The sequence below is a fragment of the Gallinula chloropus genome (genome assembly GCF_964237585.1).
Source record: "Gallinula chloropus genome assembly, chromosome: 1".
Lineage (NCBI taxonomy): Eukaryota > Metazoa > Chordata > Aves > Gruiformes > Rallidae > Gallinula > Gallinula chloropus.
In genome coordinates, this window is record NC_140085.1 from 149,240,514 (window position 1) to 149,264,490 (window position 23,977).

The 23,977-nt window shown below is 41.8% G+C and overlaps 1 protein-coding gene across 2 annotated transcripts in view; it reads right to left on the minus strand.

The window, feature by feature from the left end:
* Positions 1 to 23,977, minus strand: part of MCF2L (MCF.2 cell line derived transforming sequence like) — a gene marked incomplete at its 5' end in the record, with an annotated part of 150,888 nt that overhangs the window by 62,438 nt on the left and 64,473 nt on the right. For both annotated transcript variants that reach the window (XM_084265938.1, XM_084265939.1), the window contains one exon: positions 6,940 to 7,023. In XM_084265938.1, coding sequence (XP_084122064.1) covers positions 6,940 to 7,023 — 84 coding nt within the window. The remainder of the gene's footprint in view (positions 1 to 6,939; positions 7,024 to 23,977) is intronic.

The following is a 23,977-nucleotide window of genomic DNA, read 5'->3' on the forward strand; positions in this document are numbered from 1 at the left end:
AGGTTGGGATTTATTGTTGTTATTGTTTTTAGTGAGAGAGAAAGCATGAGAGTGATAAAATGAACAATTTTCTCATCCTTCTTGAAACACAGGTTTAAGGCAACAAAAATCAAAACATCCTATTAAAACTGCTTCACATAGTAACCTTTCAGCATGTCAGAATTATATACACCCGCTCAAAAAAAAGCCAAAACGATATGAAAACTTGGATGCTCTGAGTGCTACAGCTCATGAAAAGAATTCATTTTGTACAGAGTAATTTTAAAAATGATCAACTGGAATTTTAATCATCATCAAAAAAGCAGTGATTGAATAGTAATATTTTAATAAATTCAGGTCTGTTGGTAGAGCAACTATGTCTATTTCAGTCATAACTACTGGAAAACCATGTGTCTCTCCTTGCCCTCTAGCTCCTTCCTGAAATTTCAGCTACATGGAACAGAACAGCCTGAGCTTATTTGCTGGGCCAGTTCTGTCTGCTGTGGCACACACAGACCTACTCCTATTTCTAGGCTTAAGTAGGGATGCACTGACTTACACAATTGGAATTGAAGTTTGATGTGTTCTTGAGATAACCAACTATATCTGAGAGCACTGAGAGCATTTTCTTTTGTCAAATCTTTGTTGGTTTCTAAATCTTAATTTCTGAAAGGCTATTAGACCCCCTTATTTTCATTAAAACAACTGAAAAAAACAAAACCAAAAAAACTCCCACAAAACCAAAACCCACAAAAAACCCCACAGCTGTGACTATGCAAAGGTTGGATTGGATGGGGCTCTGATCTAGTGAAAGATGTTCCCACCCACAGCAAAGGGGCCAGAGTTCGGGATCTTTAAAGATCCCTTCCAACCCAAGCCATTCTGTGTTTCTATATCAATGTTGAAAACCACTCTGTACTATTTATAAATATTAAACAAATGCTACTTGAGTGCAAGCTTTAGCTTTTGCTTTTTGCAAAGAACAGAAGAGAACACAGAAGTCCTTAAGTGGGTGCAATTAATCCACACACATTTTACCCAAAATCACAGAATCACAGAGTGGTTCGGGTTGGAAGGGACCTTTAAAGGTCATCTAGTCCACCCTCCTTGTTGTGGATAGGGACATCATCAATCAGATCAGGGTGATGAGAGCCCCATCCAACCTGACCTTCAATGTTTCCAGGGATAAGGCATCTACCCCAGGGCATCTATTCTCTGGGCAACCTGTGCCAGTGTTTCACCACCCTCACTGAAAGAAAGATTCTTTATATCTAACCCAAACCTACCCTCCCTTTTAGTATAAAACCATTACCCTTTGTCCTACTGCAACAAGCGCTACTAAAAAGCCCGTCCCCATCTTTCTTACAAGGCCCCTTCAGGCTGCAATAAGGTCTCCCCAGAGGCTTCTCCAGACTGAACAATCCCATAACTGGGGGGTGAAATTATTACCAGGTATTAATTGACACTTGTCCCATAACACACAGCCGTATTCTCCAAATGAGAGGATTATTACTTTTCACTCTAAAGATGGAAAGACCATAGAAGTGAACGTCAGCAACTAAAAAAAATAAACATTGGTAGTGTGTGTAGATCTGCTTCCACATTATTTCTGTGATCCCTCATTAGAGCAAAACTTCTTTATTAATTCATTTATAGCTGACTTGGGCAACCTATTCAACTGAAATTTCTTTAACAGCTTTAGTATCAAAGCAAACACATGGTACCTTTCCATTTTAGAAGACTTTTTAGTGGATAAACTCTACAAATCTAGTACATAATCTCGAGAGAATCTACAAATGCCACTTTGGTGGACCTTTCTGTAATAGATTTACCTGTCTTAGCCTAAGGCCAGTATTCACCACAGTGACAGTCCTGTGTTTCGGAGGAAAACACATTTTAAAAACATGCTGAATTGCATTAGGTCAACAGGTTAGGTAGCAAAATGACTGAACTGTGCTCAGGAAATAGCACTTTGTGTTCCTAACTTCTGTGCATAATTATGTATAAAATAGCACCAACTGTTAAATTATATGGACCCAGAGCATTGCCACCTAGAGGAGGAAAGGAGTAGAGAACTAATCCTTGGAAAACTAGTGCTACTGTGAGGTAAAGTTTACCTTAAATCTAGGTAATTTAACATGTATTCTTTATGTTTTGTTACACCTAGCTTTTCCCATCTCAGATGCAATCTCTTTTTTTTATTAAGTGGGTTAGGTGATAAAGAAATGCCAAGCCAAGGAAATTGCAACACTTTTACACTAATTCTGATCAAAAGGCATATTGGTGACTTAGTACCTAAAACCAATCTCAAATGAGAGATAACTAATATTCTTCTCAATTTAAAATGGCAGGGAAAATTATGAAAGCTATGAACTGTGTAGCTGTTACACACACACACACACACACACACACACACACACACACACACACACACAATAGCATAGTTCCCTACAACTCTGAAAGCCATGCAAATCTGTTTGGTACAGCTGGCAAAATTGGGGAGCAGCAAAGGAGATAGCTCAGACTTCCAGGAAATTATCTTGTAATGTTTCCCTAGCTATTCTCCCATTTGCATAAGAAAAGGTATACTTTAAAGCACTCTGCCCAGCCCCAGAAAAAGGAAGCAAGATAGTTGGATATAATTAGATGATGACAGAGCAAAGAGGTAGGTCTTCTACCCTAAATCTATAATGCAAATGCAATGGTATTCAGACTATAAGCAAACAATGTGAACTCTATACTGATCAATAGAGGCAAACAACATGACCCCTATATTGATCAATATGCACACAACAGATTCAAGGGCATCATCACTTAAATGTCTCAGACCTCCAACTCTGGTCCAAAAGACCCAGCTCAAGTAGAAGCAATCTTATTTGCAGGCACATCAAAAGTGAGATCCTCGTGTGAATGGGAGACAAGTTCACTACAGATTTTGCTTTACAGTTTGCAGCAGTTCAGCTGTGATGTTTGTTTCTGATAAAGAATTTTCTCCTTTTGACTTGCATAATATACTTAAACTGGAATACTTGGGAGTATTTAAAATGACTCACTGACTTTAATGAGGCAGTGGATAAAAGCTTGCAATAAGTAAATTTGTACCTGGATGTATTCATTTTTTTCCATTCTCTTTACTACATTTTTTTTAACTCTACAGCCAGTGGGTTTAGCCTAGCACAGGTAATATTTCTTCCACTGTCAATACACAACTCATACTTTGAACACAGTATACCAGAAACAAAAATCAAGTTGATTTTTTTAAAATTATTGATGCATTCTGTGGGGTACAGGATCCACTCAGTTGTTCTCAAACACGATTTTACCAACAAACTCAGCACCTGTGGATACTTCAAAGGGAACCAGGGAGCTATTTTCAGGCCATGTCCACAGAGGAGAGCAGAAGCACAGCCAAGGAGCTAGTTACAGAGAGCAAGGAGAAGCTTACTACTTAGAATGATAATTTAAAAGGGCCAAAGATATAACCATTTTGAAAGCTAGTACCAATGAGAATTTTTTCAACTGCAGGAAAAAAACCTACAAATTGATAGGCCAAAATGCAAGAGGCATGAACTCATATTTGTATTTCCTTTAATGGAAATATTTTGTTTGAAGTTGTTCAGTGTATAAAGAGGCATTAAAAGGAAAGTGAGCTGAAATAATTGGTTCAGTACTTGTGGTGGCCAAGAGTCTCATTTGCACATCACATAGCTTGCACGATTTAAGATGCACATAAACACACACCTGTCTGTACACTCTTCTTCATTTACATCTATTTTAACACACTTGCACATAGGAATGGCAGACAGTTGCAAAGTTGGCTAACAAAGTCATACAGCAACTTTCCAAGCAAGGAAAGAGAAAAGAAAATACTTGTGAAAGAAAACACAAACTGTGAATGAAAGACTGAAGAATATGTTTTCCAGAGACTTTGGAACGGACCTTCCAATGTCCTTTGTGAGGATTAAAAGGAAAAAGAAAAAAAAAATAAAAGAAAAGAAGGCAGAAGACCCTTAAGACCCTTTACAATGCAGAAGAAAAAGTGGTTGCACAAATACTAAGAAAAAAAAGACAAAATAAAGACAGGTGAAACAGTGACCCATGTAGAACGGATGTTCAGTACAACCTGGCAACAAGAAATATAGAGTAACGACAATTCTGGCAGAGATAAGGACCTTGTTCCACAGAAGGAAAAAACCGCAAGGGAAAAAGGAAACAGCTGGCCCTGAGGTAAAATATTAACTTTTGGGTTATAAACTTATGTGAATGATTGATTAAAACCCTCACCCACAGCTCATCCCTCCATTAGGTTTAAGCTGAACACAGAACTGTATACTCGCTGCTGAGCAGGAGCTAGAGCCTTCAGCATCTGTAGGAGGAGCTGACACCTTGACCTCACTGCTCTTTGCTATATTTACTGAAAAGCTGAAGCATTCATGTAAGTTTTTGCTTCATCTTGTCTCATTTCAAGCCTAATTTGGATGTCCCTGTAGCCTTTCCATTATAATCAGCAGAATGGGGGACACAAAATACTTTGTACCTGCAGAGAAAAAAGAGAGGAAGAGAAAGGATCGACCCTGATTCAGACTAAAACACAAGAAAATAGCTCAGGAAGGGCTATTTAGCCTAAAACCTAGGCCTTTAGCCACAGAAGCAGCCTAGGTTTCATTCACTATTCAAGCAAGCGTCGCACAAGACCTAGATACATCCTATTAGAGAAACTGAAGCAATTCACAAGTATACGTCTTGTTGCTGTTAAAAAGCCCAAAACTAAAACCAGAAACATGTCTAAGATGTTTGTGCAATCCTCAATACCTGCAAAACTGCTACCTACCAAAAAAAATTGTAACTTAAAAACTTTCATTTTAATGAGGTTTACACCATGACCTGGGATTCTATTTCCAGGGCAATTTAGCAACAATGAAAAAAGCCCCCACCCCCCCCCCCCACCCCATGAATGTCTTACGTGGTATCCATCATAGCCACCCGTAAGCACAACTATAAGAGCAAATAAATTGCACATAAACTGACTATGAAAACATGAGCTTTGCTCCTTTGTTCACAGAACCTGTAAGAGCACTATTGGTACAGCACAGAAAATTAACCATCAGCGTCCTGCAGGAGAATATTAGGGTAAAAGAGTGGAAGTCCAAAGTTAAATGAAAATGTCTAACAGTCAAATTGTCCAAGAATAATAGAATACAACAGAGAATATAGTCACAGTCCACAGTAATGCAGCTGTCCTACTATTTCAGGCAAACAAAACAGACTTCTAGTAGACATGAGGATGAATAAATAGAAGAAAATAGAATGAGGAATGGCTGCTCTTACTAAGCTCCACTGCACAGTGGATATAATGAGTGCTGAAGATGCTTGTGGCTGTGTGAACTAAATCTTAAAAAGTGAACAATCTCCAATTGGACTCAGTGAGATTTTTATTCATTTACTGTAGTCACCAGTTTCTCCCCCTCATTTCAGAAGAGCAAAATGTAAACCCTACTTTCCTAGATAAGCTGATTCTTGCATAACTCTATTATGAGCCATTTTCTGCACATGGATAAAAAGGAAGAGCTTGGAAAGTCAAAAAAACAAATGGTCAGGAAAGAACTGTAGCTTAAACAGCATCATCTCAAATGGAGCATGAACAGCTAACTTCATAAACAAAATCTTGCTTCCAAGTGCTACTACCATCCCATAGAAAACAGAGTCACTTCTGTAGACCCACACTTAGGATAGCTCATGTGGCAGGAGGAAATCATAATTAATAGAAAATTATTACTACAAGATTCAACAAGCTCTTGCTAAGAAAAGCACTACATTGCTTAATTCCTTGGTATCTCTTGATCTGACATGGGGAGGGATTGCAAGGAAGAGGGAACAGTCAAAAATCCAGCTTCAGCCTAGTGGTAAATCTCCTTTATATTGAAGGAGGCAGCTCTACAGAGCCACTGATGCTCTCCCTCTCTATGTATTGGAGGGAGGGGCAGGGCAGGGACGCAGGGACTCCAGCAAGTTCAGTGCTGCACACCTACAAGAGGCAAGAGGGCACGAAAACACCTCAGAAGCTTATTAGAGACCTGCCACACAGCCTCATCAGTGAGCACAGGCAGTATCTCCCTTTAACCATTAGCAGTCAGCCACAGTCCCAAGTTCAGCAACTGACACCTGCATGGCACAAACAAGGGTGTCCCACTCCATCACAGTTACCTGCCACAGGTTATCTGGGGACAAAGCCGCTGTGCTGTGTGAGCACCTCTGTGCTGCTGTCAGTGCCAGCTTTATGCCTGAAAGCAAGTTCCTCCACAAAAGGTAACTGGTGACACGGAGCCCCAAAGCCCATTCAGCACGTGGCACCACACATGCACCGAGGCTGTGAGGGGACACGGCACTGTGCTGCTCGCTCGGACGCTGCTTTGGTCAAGCCCAAGGGGGCAGCTTGGGCTTCAGCATCGAACCCAGCAGCAGAGCCAGCAGCAGTGCAGCCTGTGGGCTGAGCACTGCAAGATCACAGCAACCACCAGCGCATCCACGCTGCACTCACCACCTCAGCCAGGGCTCCATTAGCTCAGAGAGCTCTGTGTGAGTGTTCAAGCCCCAACTCAGCTCCAAGCACTGGGGAGCTCAGGGTAAGTACTCACAGCTCCTTTAGGACTAACTATATGTTCGTGTATTGGGCTCATTAGCACTTCCTCATTTATCTTCCCTGTTTGTTCTTTTATCCTACCCTCACTTCTATCCCATTATCCTGGATTCTGGAAAATGAACTATAGAATTCCTACTATACTTTAAAAAAAACAAAACAAAAAGACAACTTATTTTTATGGTACAGTCTTTCTAGTCCACATTTTGAGTTGCTTATAAAATATCAATTCCTCCTATATGAGACCTTGAAAACTATGAAAGCACAACAGGCCCAATCATCCACCTAATCAATGTCTGTCACAGGGAACACTGTAGTCTTACCTGACAGGTAAGCAAACTGTTTCTTCAGCTGGTCCTGAATATCTGCAGCATAGAGGGGAATGATATCCTGATGCATGATTTCATCTGTGGAGGGGAAAAAACCCCGTTAATTTGCATTGCAAAGTCACTTTATGTAAAATTTCACAGCAGACATTAAAAGAAAAAAATCATCCTCAGAACACAAACAGCCTGAAAAATATCCACATTTTGAAGAATACATGAAAACATTTGGAGTCTTTCAAGTGTCTGCCAACACAAACTTTTCTTTGAACAGCATATTGATAAAAGAGTAATGAGGATTTGATGACACTCTGAAGCAGTGTGGGATGTCACCAAACCAAACACTGTAAAGCTAATGTTCTTCACAAATGACATTAAACAGTGGGGGTTCTTCACATATTGAATTCAGTTTTTATTAAAACCTCCTCAACTCATACAGACACACACACACAAAAAGGAGAAGCTTATGATCCCTCTAGCCTGTTGTGTAGGCAGAACAGGTTTGAAAGGACATCCTCCCGTTGAACACACAGACACTCATACCTGAGCTGTGAAAAGCATCACTTAAATCTTTACCTCAGCCCTTCCGCTTTAATGACAAGTACACTATGCTGTTCTCCAGCCTTTTGTTTTCTGCCACAGTGTCTAAGCAGAGGCATTTCCCACATTTTTCCAGAGGTCAAGCAGAAACCTAAGTTTCATTGACCATGATATAATCTTCATGACAGAGTTGCCTTATTCTTTAAACTATGTTCTCATTTTTAATAAGCAAACAAAATGTTTTGCTCTTTTGACATTTCTTTTAAAAAAATCTACATTTTCAGTCTCATTTAAAAGCAGTAAAGAGACAACTCAGTATTTTCATTATTCGGTTTTGAACGTGACTTTTGATCTGGCACTGTGATTCTGTGTATAAAGGAGTTTTGGGTTTATGTACATTGAAATGCCATTAAGACAGACTCAAGTCTGACACTCAAAACTATGAACGTGCATAGGAAAAGCAAGTAAAAACACTAGAAGTGATGTAAGGGTGAGTGTAATCTGCCTTAGAGTATAAGCTGATCATCAGAAGTAGAGGTCTGGCCCTCAAGGATGGGACTTGCTATCGCTGAGATCTTTCAAATGCTAGATCTTGAGGGGAGAGCTGCTCACTTATAAAAGTGATTCTCAAGTGTGTAAAATTTTGAGAACTGCAACTATTTGAGAGCAGATCAGCAAAAAACCCCACTTTCAGTTGTTTCTTCCGGCTAAGTAAGAGCTCCTACTTGGAAACAGAACTTCTCTGTTCCTTTTTGACCAGTCTGGGAGAGAAAGACCCATGCCCACTTTCAAGGTCACACATGGATCAGTTATTTTTCTGCATCCGGTGAACTGCTGCTTCATCAGAAGACCTCTGCATACCATGCTGTCAAATCTGTAAGTGGATACATTTAACTGTGAAGTCATATTTCACCCAGACCTTCAGCTATGTCATCGCCTTAATGTTTTTAACAGAAAATCGAACAAAGATCTTTCAAAAGCCCAATCTCAGATGGCCAAGTCATTTCCAGAAGAGGGGACCCCACTAAAGGAAAAAAATTATTTTAGATTTTGGTTTTGCTGCCAGTGCTTTTTACCAGGAGGACTTTTCTTGCAGTGGTGTTAAAAGAACTAACGAGCCATCCCTGATTCTGCAGACCAATGTCATCCTTCCTATCATCACAGGCAGAAATCATTTCCAGCATTGCAGCATAAGCATATAATAAGCATGTTCTGCATACTTAAATAAGTACACCCACCATTCAAGGAGGAAGGATGGTTGTAAGTCAGGGCAGCTCTTCATTTTATGTTTCCCAAGAACGTAACTATCACTATTTCCTTGTATATCTACATGATCAATCCACTTATGATTCCCCGATGTTCTGACAGGAACAGCAGCTTTTGCAATCAGCACCAGGCAGCCTACAGCCTTGCAGTCAAATACTGTTTCACTGAATCACAGAATTGTAGGGGTTGGAAGGGACCTTGAAAAATCATCTGGTACAACCCCCCTGCCAGAGCAGGATCACCTACAGTAGGTCACACAGGAACGCATCCAGGCAGGGTTTGAATGTCTCCAGAGAAGGAGACCCCACAACCTCTCTGGGCAGTCTGTCCCAGTGCTGAAACAATGTATTTTCCTGCCCCTAGTTTTAAACCCAGTTTTAACTCAAATTTAAGAGTCGATGTGTTTGCAACTGCACACTGTGTGTGTTCACCAGCGGAACACCTCCAGAGGCCCTCCCTGCCATGATTCCCCTCCACAAGCACAGTCCCCTTCTCGCCTTGCCACTCTGGGTTCGTGACACTCACCAGGGAGCAGAACGCGTGTTAACATCAGGTCAGATTTTCAACCATTTGAAACAACTGAGGTAAGTAACAGTACAAAACAATGCAAGAAAATGCAACTGCTGGAACTGCTGAACAGTGGCACCCAGCAGCTTGACAGGACACACCTGAACCCTGTATCAGCACTCACAGATTCCGCCCAAAATCCCTCTCCAATACCCTGTCACCATCCGGAGAAGCTGCAGTAGTAAAAACTCAGCACTCTGCATCATGTCCTTTATATTTAGCATCCCTCTAGAGCAGAGAGGTCATCATAGCTTGTCTGGGACTAAATCCGATATTGCTCATGACTTGAATATGTTATTTCCTCACCCAGGTAAGGCCAGGAAAGGCACACATGCTTAACACCTGCGAGGGCAGCACGTCCTCCGTACACCCGTGGACTTTGGAGAGAATGATTTCTTGGAAATAGTCTTTAAATAGAGAACCTGCCACCTGCTACAGTCTTTAGGGACAATTTCCATTTTAGTAAAGCTAATTAAGTGCACATTAAAATAGAGAATTACTGAAAATCTGTTCACTTTTTTCTAAGGAATTTTTATAGGCTCGAACTCTACTTCCATTTACATAGATTAAGTTTTACACAGCCCATGATTATACTTGTTCTACCCTGCCTGCTTTACAAAGTATTTTTAAAACAGACCCCTAACTGCAAGTTAGAACAGAAACACAAAGTTTCTAACAGAAAGTTAGGCTGTGTCTAAAATTCATGGCTGAAAAACAGATGCTCACATGGAAACATGCCGGAATACCCAGGCTTTCCTGAAGAGCTCATTTAAGAGTTTTCCAGAGTAGTTTGCTTAAAACGAAGCTCCTAGAATTTACAATGCATCTGGTATTGTGGGTGCTAATGAACAGCAAATAAAGGTTCTGTAAAGTTATGACTGCATTTTAAATCATTGTTTTTTAAAATTAAACATACACAGCAGCTGGGAATGCACAAAGATTTTTATTTTTTTTTAGAAGTGAAGAACTGGAGATTCTTTAAAAACCACATTATCTTGTTTTTAAATTATGAGCACAAGAGAGGGCAGGAGTGTCACCTTGCTAACATAAAGTAATTGTTAAATATGTGGTTTTCATTTTAAAAAGTCTTTCTCTTTAAAAATGTGAGCCACAGGCATGCGGGTGTATAATCTTCCAATTAAATTTTAAATCTCGCTTTGATAGTCCTGTCTCTATGATGGAGGAAGATGGTTTTGAGGGGCCTGACCCCGTCCCATCAAAGGCACCTGACTGCACCACAAATGAAGCAGGATGACAGATCTAAGCATGAGGGCAGGAAGACAAGTCGCGCATGAATTACCAGGCCAGCAGGGCCTGAAAAAACCCAGACCTGAGAAAACGATCAATGTCACTCAAGTCAAGATTTTCACCTATTGGTAAAAGGCTCCTCTTTCTTCTCAGACCAAGCCGAAGCTCGTCATCATTCGGGGTTTGCCTGACATGCTGATGCAAAACCCTTTTCACAGAAAACAATGCTGGAGGGGAGCCTGAACCACCTCACCTACACTGCACAGAAGGAAGTCTCTGGACACCACTTGTGAGCCTCTCGTAATGGGTTTCATCCAATTCCCACCGATCCAGCTGGAATTACAGCACCCTTTGGGTAGTTCTGCAGGAAATTCTACGGCCATCACACTGGACCAGCTTGAAAGCCAACCTGTGTGTGCACATACAGACACAGGGCCCAGAAGCACAACGTAAGGCAAACTACAAATGATCTTTCCTTTCTCTTTATTGCTGAGTCAGCAAGAATTTCCTGAAACCGTGCCTATCACTTCTCTCACAGAACCACAAGGTTGGAAAAGACCTTCAAGATCATCAAGTCCAACCATTCCTGTCCTATGCTAGAAATCCATACCTTAAGCTGAAGAAATAATTTCTTTGTTCTCAACCAGTTTCATTTTGCCTCTCCCTTGGAACCGCCTACCCTCCCAAAGAATTGAATGCTTTTTATGAAGGGGGTCTTCCTTTGGAAAAACTCTTCATTAAACCACCTTCCCATCTGGTAATTATAAATAGAAGATAATGACTTTCAGAGCAGTTCCCCCATCACTCTTGGCCCCAAGGCGAGGTTTTCATTTCCTTACTCTTCCCTCTTGATCTTTACCCCCCAAGCATCATCACTTACAGTCAGGTCCTTTGTGTAGCCCCCAAAGAAGGAAGGACCAGAGCAGCAGGCCTAGTGAAGACAGCCTTCTTCCGTGCTAAGCCACATGAAACTAATGAGCTACTCAAAATAGCAGTAGAGTTCTAAAGCTTTAAAACTGAATTTGAGTTATCAGTGCTGAAACGCCTGCAATCTCTGCTGCTAGGTGTGCTCAGGCACATCAGATGCAGACTGAGCTCCTGGGGTCAACGTGCTGTTTGCAGCCACATGGGCCTAATGACAGGAGTTTAGGCAAGTGTTTATAAACTAACACCTCACTGGTTTGAAATATCTTCAGGAAGAGTTCATTGCTATTTTATTTGATTACACTGCAATCAAAAAAAAGGGGTAAGGAAAAGTGAGTGGTTAAACCTCTGGAATTTTCATGCACTACACAGTTCTCTGCTAAAGACTACGTGAGGAAGGGAATGATCCCCAGGGTAAAACAGTGCTCTCCCAACCTGCTTGTTTCTGGGGAGATAAAATACGAATCCTCCACCAGCACCCCAATTACTAGCACAAATAGAAATAAAGCAACTCCATGCTCCAAACATCTTCATATCGCACTAGGTGTCCAAAAACTGTCTTAAATGACACTGCTATGTGATAATTTTACTTGTAAAAGCTTGACAGCCTATAGTCAAGCTACATCCCCCATTTCCTCTCCTAGTCAGAAAAGACAGTTTCCTTTCAAGAGCCCTGGTGTGTGAAAGATGCTCAAGCTGAGATACTTCTTTTCAGTGAATCATACTTTATATAGTTCCACTTCTGCAACTTTACTAACACCAGTTCATTTCCTAGGACTGTACAGCTTATTGCCACCATATGCAGAGAACAGCAAGTCTTGGTAGCCCACTGCTGCACTGGGCTAGGCTGGAATCCCATACATTTCAGAGTTAAGTAAGGCTCTAGTTGAGTCCAGACTTGGAAGCAGTGCTACCAAAGAAAATCTGAAACCTTCAGGGTGATGTTCCCTCTATTACAAGCCCATGTACAGTGGACAGAGGCACTTATTGTTTGAGCGGTGTTTTTAATGACTCATGCATCAGAAGCCCTGACCACTCAGGTCTTTCAGAGTCCCATTGTATGTCTGTAGCACTTCTCCTAATCTCTAAGTTTTGGTAATATTTAAATAATTCAATTGAAACAAAACTTGGTAACTGTGCCTGTTTAATCATACCTGATAACACAACTACTTAGAAGAGACATAAATTAATCCTGAAATGCTGCAATATCAATACAAGTGATGAGGACTTGTCATGTGTGAAATAATAACTAAACAACAAAATAACCCTTTCTTTTGTATAGATACCCTCTGAACCACCTGCTTTATCCAAAGAATTCCTGTTTCCTGTAATCACAATGAAAGAAAAAAAAAGTCCATCAGTTTCTTCTTTGACATCACAGGCTTGAAGTTTTGGCACAAGGACTATCTACAAAACTACAAGGATGATGGTTTGGTTTCATGTAGGGAGATCAATTACTGATCTTTCTAGAAAAAAAAAACCCAAACCAATAACTGTTGAGGTGTACAACAAATGCAGTTTTGCTGGGGTGGCACAAGACAAGAGGTATAACAGTCCCCATTTTCTTGATCTGTTCAAAAGCATACACTGACAGCCAACCAAGGTTTTGGTTTCTTCCAAGCTCTTCTTCAAAATTTTCAATTTGCCCACTTATTATGTGCGTCAAAGGATGATTTTGTCCTTCTTTTTGTTCTCTTCCTTCTTCCACTTTTGCTTTTGCAAAAGGCAATAAACTTCTCAGTTTGCCTAAGTAATATCACCTCAAAGCACAAACGTCAGAGGAAATGTATTCATCTCACTTCCCTGTGTAGTAGACGTACTCACAGGATACTACAACTGCTACAAGCTACATCTTCTTCCTCTTATGCTTCATCGGTCACACCTTCTTGACACACATACTCTGTAGTCCCACAGCAGCTCAGGGATCAGCATTAAGTCTGGATCTGGCTTATAAGAGTAATCAAATACCACCTAATCTGTAACTGCAAGAAAACTATGTACTAATTAGGAAGGCAATCTGGGGATGAACAGAAGATCAACTATTTTGTTACACGTGAAGAAAACTGGAAGAAGACAAATCATATTAGAAGCTATGGAGGTAAAAAAAGGAGGGGGACAGAGAAGAGATGTTCTAAGAGGTTCAAAAGTGTTACCCCATTAGAGCCTCTAGCCTGTTTTGCCAGGCTTTTCCTCCATACAGACTTTAAAAACACCTACTCTGCTTTGGTGAGAAAGAGATGTTCTTCATGCTATTCCAAGTCAAGATAGATACTCCCTTCCCAAACTGAGAAGGAAGAGGAACTTCAAATCATGCCATGCAGCCATATGACAGCATAACTTTGTCAGCCACAAAGAGGACTTAGAGATCAAGGGCAGTGACAGCGTCATGTGGACTTACCATCCAAAAGCAAAGAAATCACCTGCTGCATATGGCACGCTCTTAGTATTGCAACAATAACACTCCTCTCATCCTCTTTCCATGATGTCCTGAAGAAAGCCTAAGAAATTTTATTTGCCTGCTGGAAAACCCTTAAGAACTGGTCAGTTCTTGCAATATAGTTTTAGACTGCTAGGAAACATGTCCCCAAAACAGGGTAAACAAATACTGCAGCATCATTAACTCCTTAATGCTGATAATCATGCCAAGTATACAGTACAAAAATATTTCTAAATATTAGATGTACTTAGTAACCAACAGGAAGAAGTAGATCTGGCAAACAGCAAAGATTTACTTTTTTAAAAAAGCTGAGAAATATAAAATACCTCATGAGCAGCAGATAATGTTCCCCCAGCAAGTGCCCTCGCCACAAGGCAGCCATTGACCCAGATGTGTCTCACTTAGTGCTTGAGCAAGCAAACCTCCATGGAATAACAGCTATGTTTTGCCAATTGCATTTAATAAGATCTAATGCTCTGAGAAAATTATGGGAATTTTGCTTTCTAAGTACTAAAAGCCTTGCAAAGAAAGGGAAGTCTTACAAGTAGGGAAAACAGAAAGATCAACTCTGAATAGAAGCACTACATGCAAATTGTAGGACTTCTCTTCAGTGGGACTTCAGAACTAATGATGCAATCACACCGCTTGAACACATGCTGAAGTGGACATCTTTTCAGGCAACCATACCAAAGATTCTTATCCACTGAAACCACCTGCTCTCAGCCCTCCCTCTGCAAAACACACGTATCTTGAAGCATGCCCCAAAGCCTTGACTGAAAACGGCAACACGCACAGGACCAGCTGCCAGAGTACGTGGCAGTTCTACGAACTGGAATGCTATTTCATCTGGTGTTCTGGAAGCAAGGTAGGAATTTAAACCATGTGCAATTTTACTCGTGATCCAAAAATTATAAGCACTTTTATAAAACAGCAAAGTGGTAAAATCTAACTGCTTATTGTACACATCTGTTCTGGAAAGAAACTATAAACTATACTTCCTTTACTCAGGGAGGGTTACCAGTAGGCACAGCTACAGTGCAAGACTACACTGGAAATGGGCCTTAATGTTAACTACAGCACTATGCTACAGGACTAACAACTGTGAGGTTATCACAGACTGGTTTGGGTTGGAAGGGACCTCAAAGCTCATCTAGTTCCAACCCCCTGCCATGGGCAGGGACACCCTCCACTAGGCCAGGCTGCCCAAAGCCCCATCCAACCTGGCCTTGAACACTGCCAGGGAGGGGGCAGCCACAGCTTCTCTGGGCAGCTACAGCTTCTCTGGTCAATCTGTGCCAGGGCCTCACCGCCCATACTAAAGAAAATAAAGCTTCCTTATGTCCAATCTAAACCTCCCCTTTTCCCACTTTAAAACCAGTGCTACTTGCCATCACTTTAGGTCCTGCAGGTAAACAGTCTTTCTGGAATTTTGTTGTTTCAATGAAGTGGAAGACAGAATCATAGAGTAACAGATACAACCACTTGTAACAAACAATATATTTTATATCACCCTGACACAGGCACACTTGTCCATATCACTGTACATCTACGAACTACTGCTTTGGAAGGAGATGTGAAGCACTTCATGTGCATGAGAGAGATGGAAGAGCTCAGTGGCTTCCATGGAGCTGAGTACGTGTTTTCAGCTAAGCCACATTTACTTGCAGCTGTTCGTAAACTTCCCAGTTCTTGGGACTCTGACTACACGTGACTTACAAAGAAGAGGTTGTTGAGTTCATAACCAAACTGGCTGCCCCACCTTACCACACAGATGACAGAGTTGTTAATGAAGCAGCTCTGGAAGCTCGATGGCTTACTGCTCAATACCATTAAAAAGACAAAACCCCATCGTGTGTCCCTCTAAAGCACTGCCTGTATTGACTGCTTCAGGTAATACAGAGGCAGGACGTATCTCTCAGTATCTCTCAAAGGCAGCTAAAGAGTCCTTTAAAGCAACACAGTCAGGTCTGGTGCTCACAACCTGCATTTCACAGGCAGGATGGTAGAAGTTGGGTAGGAATTGCCCCTCCTTTGCTTTGCAGACCTCAATTTTCACCTCTTGTAGATCTCAAATGGAGCATTCATTCATTCATTACCTGATCTGAGAATGCAGCATATGGCTACAATGACTAACCAAGCTTTGCTAAATAAAGTTCTGGCCCTGTAAACAAGGGGGTATTTTTGATGGAAACTGACTGCAAAACAAATCAATGTAGATACAATTTCTTGGGTTTCAGTGTCTCATCTGCAAAAAAAAACATCAGATTGTGTTCCCACAAGTGCAACAGTCTATCTGAATGTTCTCCTTAGAGGTTGTTTTGCTAGACTTCAAGTCTGAAGACTGACAGCTTTCCCTTCAAATTCTGCCCTTTTGGGCAATCACTTAAACTTAGAACAACAAAAAAATCCCTCTTTTGTGTGTGCAAAGTAGAAGCATATTAAAAAAGTTACAATTTGCTGCTTGTTAAGAGCAGCCATGGATCATAAATTGTCTGAAGTAAAACACAAAAGCCTTGCTTAAAACAACAAAACCCTGTCATGTTCAAAGTGAAAAGTGATTAGATACATCACTTCCTCTGAATTAGATGACCCTCATGACTTCTCTTACCTAACTGAGCATGAAAACAGAAAACAAGACCAAGTACAGTGAAGCTGAACTTCGTTTGCTACAATAGCACCATCTCTGTGGAACAAAGGTTTATAAAATCCAGGGTCTTTAAAAGCACCATCAGCAACTGCTCTTCCATTTTCAAAAATGTTGGGTCTTCTGCACAAAACAAATGCAGTAAGGCTGTATTTTGAAAAGAAAAGCCACATAAATGAACACAAAATGCCAAACATATAAAGGTTGCTTCATTTCAGGCCAACATGGTGAAGAGGCTGAAGACCAAACTTTGACCCTGAACTTCTTTGGCGGTGGGTATTCACTGCAGTCTTATTTGACCTCACTAGATAGCCTCCAAGGACCACACTAACAGGAGGATAGGATAGACAAAAAGCCAAATGAACAAAAAAAGTAACATCAGTGCTGTTCAGATGGGGATTTATTTTTATAAACCTGGCCCTAGTTCCTGGTAAGCACCAGGTTTCAGTGACAGCACAGAGGTCTCCATGGAATTATGGAGACTTTGTTGTAGTTTTTAAAGGTCACTAACGCTTACTAGAAGGGAGTGACTTCATTAAACCTTTGCACAGGAGAGGGATGAGAGGGAATACACAAGGGAAAAAATTCACCATGAGAACAGCTAAGCACTGGAACAGGCTTCCCAGCAAGGCTGAGCAGTCTCCAACCAAAGCACAAAGCTCAGAGGGACAAGTTTCTGAGAAACCTGCTTTAATGTTAGCCAATCTTGCTAAAAAGAAAACTTACATTTTCTGTAATTCTGAAGGAATTCTGTTAAGCCCCCAAGCCCACCACATAATGCTGGAATGAGAAACTTCCAACAGAGGTATTGCTGCTGTACAACGAATTACACGTAAACTAAAGTATGTACTAACTTTAGTATATTGACTTTGAAAAACAAACACAAAATAGGGTAACAGTTAATAGTAATGCTAATACATCTGCTATATCTCAGGCTAATAAAATATCTCTATTAACATGTATTATTACATGTATATCAATTTTCTGGAAAACAACACTAAAGCAAAAGAAGAAAACTAAGGGTAACAGCTCTTCCAAAGAAGGAGGCAGGAAAGTATCCCAGAGTCACGATGAAGTATCTCTGCTTTCTAAAAAAGGTCTAGTAAGTAATCTGTTTCAGGAGAACCATTCACAACCCTTCAGAGGGTTCACAGGATGCAGAACTATCACACAGTAGCAGACCCCTTCCTGCTGCAGTACCATAGCTCCCAGAAGATCACATCATACCTGGATCATAGGCAAAGCAGCAGAGTACTGTCTTGCCTTGCTTTCTTCCTTTCAGATAAAGCTTGGGCACAAGTTGAGGCAAATAATGGCTAATCATCCACTGCACCATTTGTTCCCTGAGGGCTGACTCCCATGTGCTGTGCCTGGCTCCAGCAGAGGAAAGGAGTCCACCTTCACTGCAAATACAGCTGAGACAGACAGATTTATAGGACACACCCCTCAATTACAAGCACACACAAAGACCTCTGCTGGTACTCCAGGCAGTCATCCTCGTTCCACATTTCCCCTAGCTACAAAGAAAACTAGGAGAACCACCATGAGGGATCCTCTGTAGGATTCTGTCCCTTGGAGAGAGCCTGCCAAGTCCTAGGGATCCATGGCCACAGACAAGCAGAGTTGGCTCCACACCCTGCTACTGCAACACTCAAATCCTGTCAGAAACCTTTGTCTTGCAGAGACAGAAGGTGCTTTCATCCCTATTTGCTGAAAACCAGAACCAGCACTGCTCATAACCACCTGCACAGTCTGCAAGGAAAATGGAGGCTCAAATCCTGTGCCCATCTCCCAAACCCATCCTCTCTTTCCAGATTGTCCTTCCTTTTTCCCCTACTTCCCTACCCTTCCTCCCTGACACAGGCTGACAAAAGAATTCCTCATGAGGACATTGTGTTAGTTGGAAATTTTCACTGATTTGAAAATAGGAAGCTGGGTATCCAACACCTCTCCTTTGCTTTCATTCCCTCCCCTCTGCCAACTGTAGGCACCCCACCACCCCCTGTATAGATCTCAGGGAAGAAGAGGGAAGACCAGTTTTGGAGAAAGGGACAGTCTCTGCCCACTTCAGACAAAATCTTTCAACACACCTCTGTGAAGGAGCAATCTCTGGTACCCTAAACATGCCAACAGTCACCAGAAGAAAACCTGAGCCTTGGCAATTGCTAACAAAAGCAGCCCTGCTCACTTCTTTCTCGATTATCAAATACAGATTAAAACCTCCTATTTTACACTTGGCAACTTACACAAATAGCCCTGGCATGGCTACACACACACCACCCTGATTTGACACCACACACTCCCTTCTACAGTTTAACACAGACAGACAGCCCCTCTCTCACACAATAATAATCCTCTCCCTAAATCCACCCCTCTCAGCACAGACAAGGATGCACATAGAGACCAAAAGTTACTCAGAAATTTAATCCCTCCACCCTTTCCACCTGGCTAGCCTCACCTTTTGGGAATCTTTCATTCATTCCCCAGAAGCAGCGTGCCTTCTGGTATTAGCCCTGGTGCAGGGAGCACTACTGAGAAGCAGGGCACTCAAGACTCACATGTTGATAATTTAATTAGCAATACTAATTAAAGATTAGCAAGAAGATCCACCCTTTATTTAAAAGGTCCACCCTTTACATACCTGTTTCATTTAAATTTGACATTTCAAAAGCAACAAAGTTGGAAGGTTAGACACCAGTCCATCCACTCAGTGCTCTTTCTCTGGTCCTCCTCTGCAAGAGTCACGCATACCAGAAGCGGAAAACAGAACTGGAAATGTGAATATAAAGCACCAGAAGAAGGAAGCAATTTTTGCTTGTCTCTACTCCACAAAACACGCTTTCAGTTTTGCAATGGACTGTAGCTGCACTATTAACAGCAAATAATATCTCCACTGTTTCATTATATCTTAACAGAAACAAGATTCCTATAGAAAGCTTTGACTGAAGGAATTTAAGACATAATGCACTTTAGATCAGCCCTCCTATTCTAGCAACCAGGGAGTGCCAAACCGTATCCTGTGAAAGAGGCTGTGCTTCTTCCCTACCTTAGATGGGGTCAGGAGAAATTATGCATCCTATATTTACATAAAATGCAAGGAATTGAAAATAAAAACCCACTGCAATTCAGGAACAGCAGGGTGGCTCTCTGCAACAGCAAATTCTCTTTGTAAGCTTTAAGTGGCAGTTCTGGTTGCCATAATCACTGTATGAGTGAATCCCAAACAAAGTACCTTCCGTGTAAAGCATGGGAACAGATACAGTGGATTGACATACTGAGAAATAACATCTGCAAATAAAACCATACACTGCAAATTTACACAAGGACAGAGCACACCCCTGTAACAAGAGACAATATATGAATGTACACAAAATGAAGGACAGCGTTATCCCCCAGAGCTCCTGCCTGACCTGCCATCCAGCAGCTAAGGAAATCTGAAAAACTAGACACACCTGTGCTTTTCTTCAGAAGAAGCCACAATTCAGCAGTCTCTCTGTAGAGCAAGGAGATCAGGCTTAAGGTCATGTTGCTTCTCATCGATTTAGTGCAAAATAGTTCCGCCAACAGTGACCTACTTATCTGTGAGTCTGTCTTCAGAGCAAAACGAGAGTGCAAAACTCCATCTTTCAGTCAAAGGCAAAACACTAGGGACACAATACCCTTCTTCAAATTACATGCAGAGCAACTGTGCCTGTCAGCAGGCTCCGACGTCCTCCAAAAGGCTAGCTGGTTGCCAGTTACTTACCATTTCTTCTCTCCCTGCATAAAGCACTGGCATGTATTAGATGCAAGCTGTTTGCTTTAAATGTGAACACACGTGCTGTTCGAACATTATCGGAGTAAGAATGCATTAAAAAATTAATCTTAAGTGTGCCTTGTCAAGAACCTCCCTTTAAAAGCCTTAGTTTTAACAAATGATGATCCAGTAAATCCATCACCATCATGTTTTTCTAACACCCACCCCTTCTCCAGATGAGGAAATTAACTGCCCAAGGGGCAGATGTTCTTTGCCAATGAGTCTTTGGTTAGGAAGTTCCCCAGAAATGCATCCAGGGCTTCCTATCTGTGAGGGACTTCTCACCTATGTGTCTTTGGTGGAGCCAAACTGGGATGTTGTCCTTGGTGGTAAACCCACAAAGTACCTGGTCCCTGTGAAAGAGCCTACACAAAGGAGCAGTAACTGCCAAAAGGACACATATTTCAACTTACAAAGTCACGATAGTAGAATATGTACAAATCTGACTCATAAGAACATGAGAAATAAGGAAATAGAGGATGAAATCAACTGCAACCAAAAGATTCCCAATCGTCTTTCAGATATGAATGGTGAGCTGTCTTGCTTTACTTGATCTTTCAAAGTACTTGTCCAGTGACAGACTACCTGTTAATTAATACACTTGAGATCACTTACTGGCCACCCAGACTCATTAATACAAAGAGGGAGCCAACGAGGGGGAGTGACAGCAACAACCACACAAAAACAAACGGATTGTTATTCCTCACTTCACGGTGTTATAAGAGCCCTCTCCTAATGAGAAGGGTCAAGGAAAGAGGACAGTGAGGATAAAAACCCTGGATTGATGGTTACATCTGTTCACAAAATTCCATTTGCAGATGGGGAAAAGCTGCATTTCTGCCTCAGCACTCCCGATAAAAACAAACCCAAACAAACCCAGGTCACCCACAGACCACACCAGAGATTTTTCTGAAGTGCCCCACATCTGTGTTCTCACCACTCATCTGCCAAGGGGCAGGAACTGTTGGCAATCCCAAACCAGTCAGCTGTGTTATAATAAATCTCCCTACTACACATGCAGCTCTATTCGGTGCACGGCATTGCAATGTGACATGAAGAATTATGATTGAGGCAATTTATTTTAAATTCTGCTATTCCTTTTTGGGGCCCATTACACTTTGTACTACTTCAAAACAGAAGAGCTCGCTGTTCGGTATCAGATGGTTTTAATTAAAGGCAGGTTCAAAGGAAGTAACACACCTTAGAAATGGTTTACCTAGCTGTTCTGTATTTTATGACGTCATTACTACCGCATTTGATTTTGAGGAGTGTTCAGAATTAGTGAATGAGTCTCCACACCGCTCCCACAAGTCAAGTAGATACTCATACATGCGAAAGCTGAGACAGGGTAAGTGACCTATCTTGGATCAGGTAACAGCGTCTGTCGCAACGGCAACGTCAGAAACAGGATCTCTGCCTCAGCTCGAAGCCCATACCCCCTCCTGGCACCTACCCAGCTCTGTGGAGGTGGGCACTCCTAGATCCGTATCTTGCCATCCTGGGACAAAGATCACAATTCAGAGTGGTTTATGCCTAGCTCTTGTGTGATGACACGGCTCCAGGATGAACACTCTCAGGGCAGCCAGACATCCTATTACATATGAGATACCCACATGCAAATACACACACCAATACTCCTTTCTTTAGCAGCACCAAGCCAGTCTCAAATGCTTGCTAGTGAGGGTCCTCAGTAGTAAGCTTGGCTGACTAGGCAGGACTGTTAGTAGTGCCAGGGATGTGATCTCCCCTATTACACCGCCTGCTGAAACCCTAACTAACCCTCCTTATCGGAAGTTTTACGCAGTGATAAAACAGGCATAGGAGTGCTTTCCCAGCACGGGAAGAGAGGGAGAGGAAGCTTTAGAGCATTGCTTCAGAGAGTAAAACCAAGGGAAAAAGGAGATACACCCTGCTCAGAAACGGTGTCACCCACACCCATTCAGCAGGATACAGGAACCTGGTATTTTGTCAAGGTGGCTACTTCCTTAAGAAGAAAAAAAACCACAAAACCCACACCACAAAATAAACCACGAATGCAAAAGGGGAAGAGGTACCACCTACAGTGTGTTGGCTCTGGTTGCTCTCATTGTGATGGCAGAGGAAGTATAAACCCTTGTGTTAATCAACGTCACCTGTTCCAGAGCCCCTTCACGTTGTACCCAACATGGGCAACCACCTTTCAACAGGCTTCTCTCTTCAGATTTTGGAACAGAGGAAAGAATAGAACAAGCCATTCTGCTGACAAACTAGTTTAAGAATAACCTATTTTCTGGAACTATCACAACAGATACATGTAATAGCCATTCCCCAGGCACCTACTTCGCTTCCTTCTAGCCTTCAGATCTTCTAAATTCATTGTTAGGTACATTTTTCCTGGACTACTTAAGATCTAATAATGACCATGGCTAAGATGCAGCACTTCTGGTTTCAATGCTACTATCTTTCAATATTAACCAACTAGGTACACATTCACCTCCCACTTTCAGGACACAGAGTGTCTTTAGACTGGAACAAGAGACTTGAAGAAACGGTACAGAGATCTCAGCTTGTGCTATACAGGAGACTTGGAGCCTGCTCCTGCTGTGCTGGAGGGACAGGAGCCCACACAGACCGTCTCTACAGAAAGTGGCCACAGCCACCTGGCTACAAGGTATTTCAGGGAAAGATGATTTTTATTTTTTTCCTAGAAGTTCTGTTCTGCACAAAAAACTGGAAACCTCACTGGACTGGGGATGCTCCAGGCTCCTGGGAAGCCAAGTATGAAACACCTTCCTGGGAAAAGAGGGCTCCAGCCAGAAATCAAATACACTTTTATTTTAGTGCTCTATTTTGGAGTGTGTGCATGGGGAAAACATTTCCTGCATGGTTATGATACCTGGTTTCCTTGTTGTGTGCTTCAGTGAACACCAGTGAGAAAGAAAGAACAAAGAAAGCACAAACTCCTTCTCTGGCCTTCATGATCCAGCCTGACATGCAACTGGAGAGGAAAACCGCAGTACGTGGGCATGCATGTTAACAACAAGACTTAGGGACAAATTTAAGCTCTATTTAAACACACAGGAGCAACAACATTCCTGAGAGCATCTCTGTGGGTACACGTCAAATTCACTCCACTCACGCTCCACATTCAGGTTGAAATCTCTCTGCCACCTCCGTGCAGGCTGCGAGTGACTTACTCCAGCCCACAGAGAAGAGGAAAATGCTGTGGGAGATGCTGTTACAGGATGTGTGCAAAGTCAACTGAGGGTAAAGGCTGCGTCACCTTCATTTCATGAAACCCAGAGAAGGAAACAACTGGTGGCTTAGACAAGATACTGCACCCGCTTAATAAAGCACGTGCACGCGTGCAGCATGAGCGTGCCAGCGTTTGTGGGGAAGGATCTTAAGGTTTGATAAATTCAACATCAAAATATGATTATGCAATGTATTTTTACTTCAGGGGTGCAGTACCTCAATAAAATAATGTGGCATTTTGTGGGATCCAGCATGACAAAAGCTATCCTCACAAGATCGTCTTTAGCATAATGTAAATGTGTACCGCCTCTCTAAAAACACCCAGCAAAATACACCCAACTCACACCTGTAACCACAGGATTTGTAATTAGGTGGAGGTATG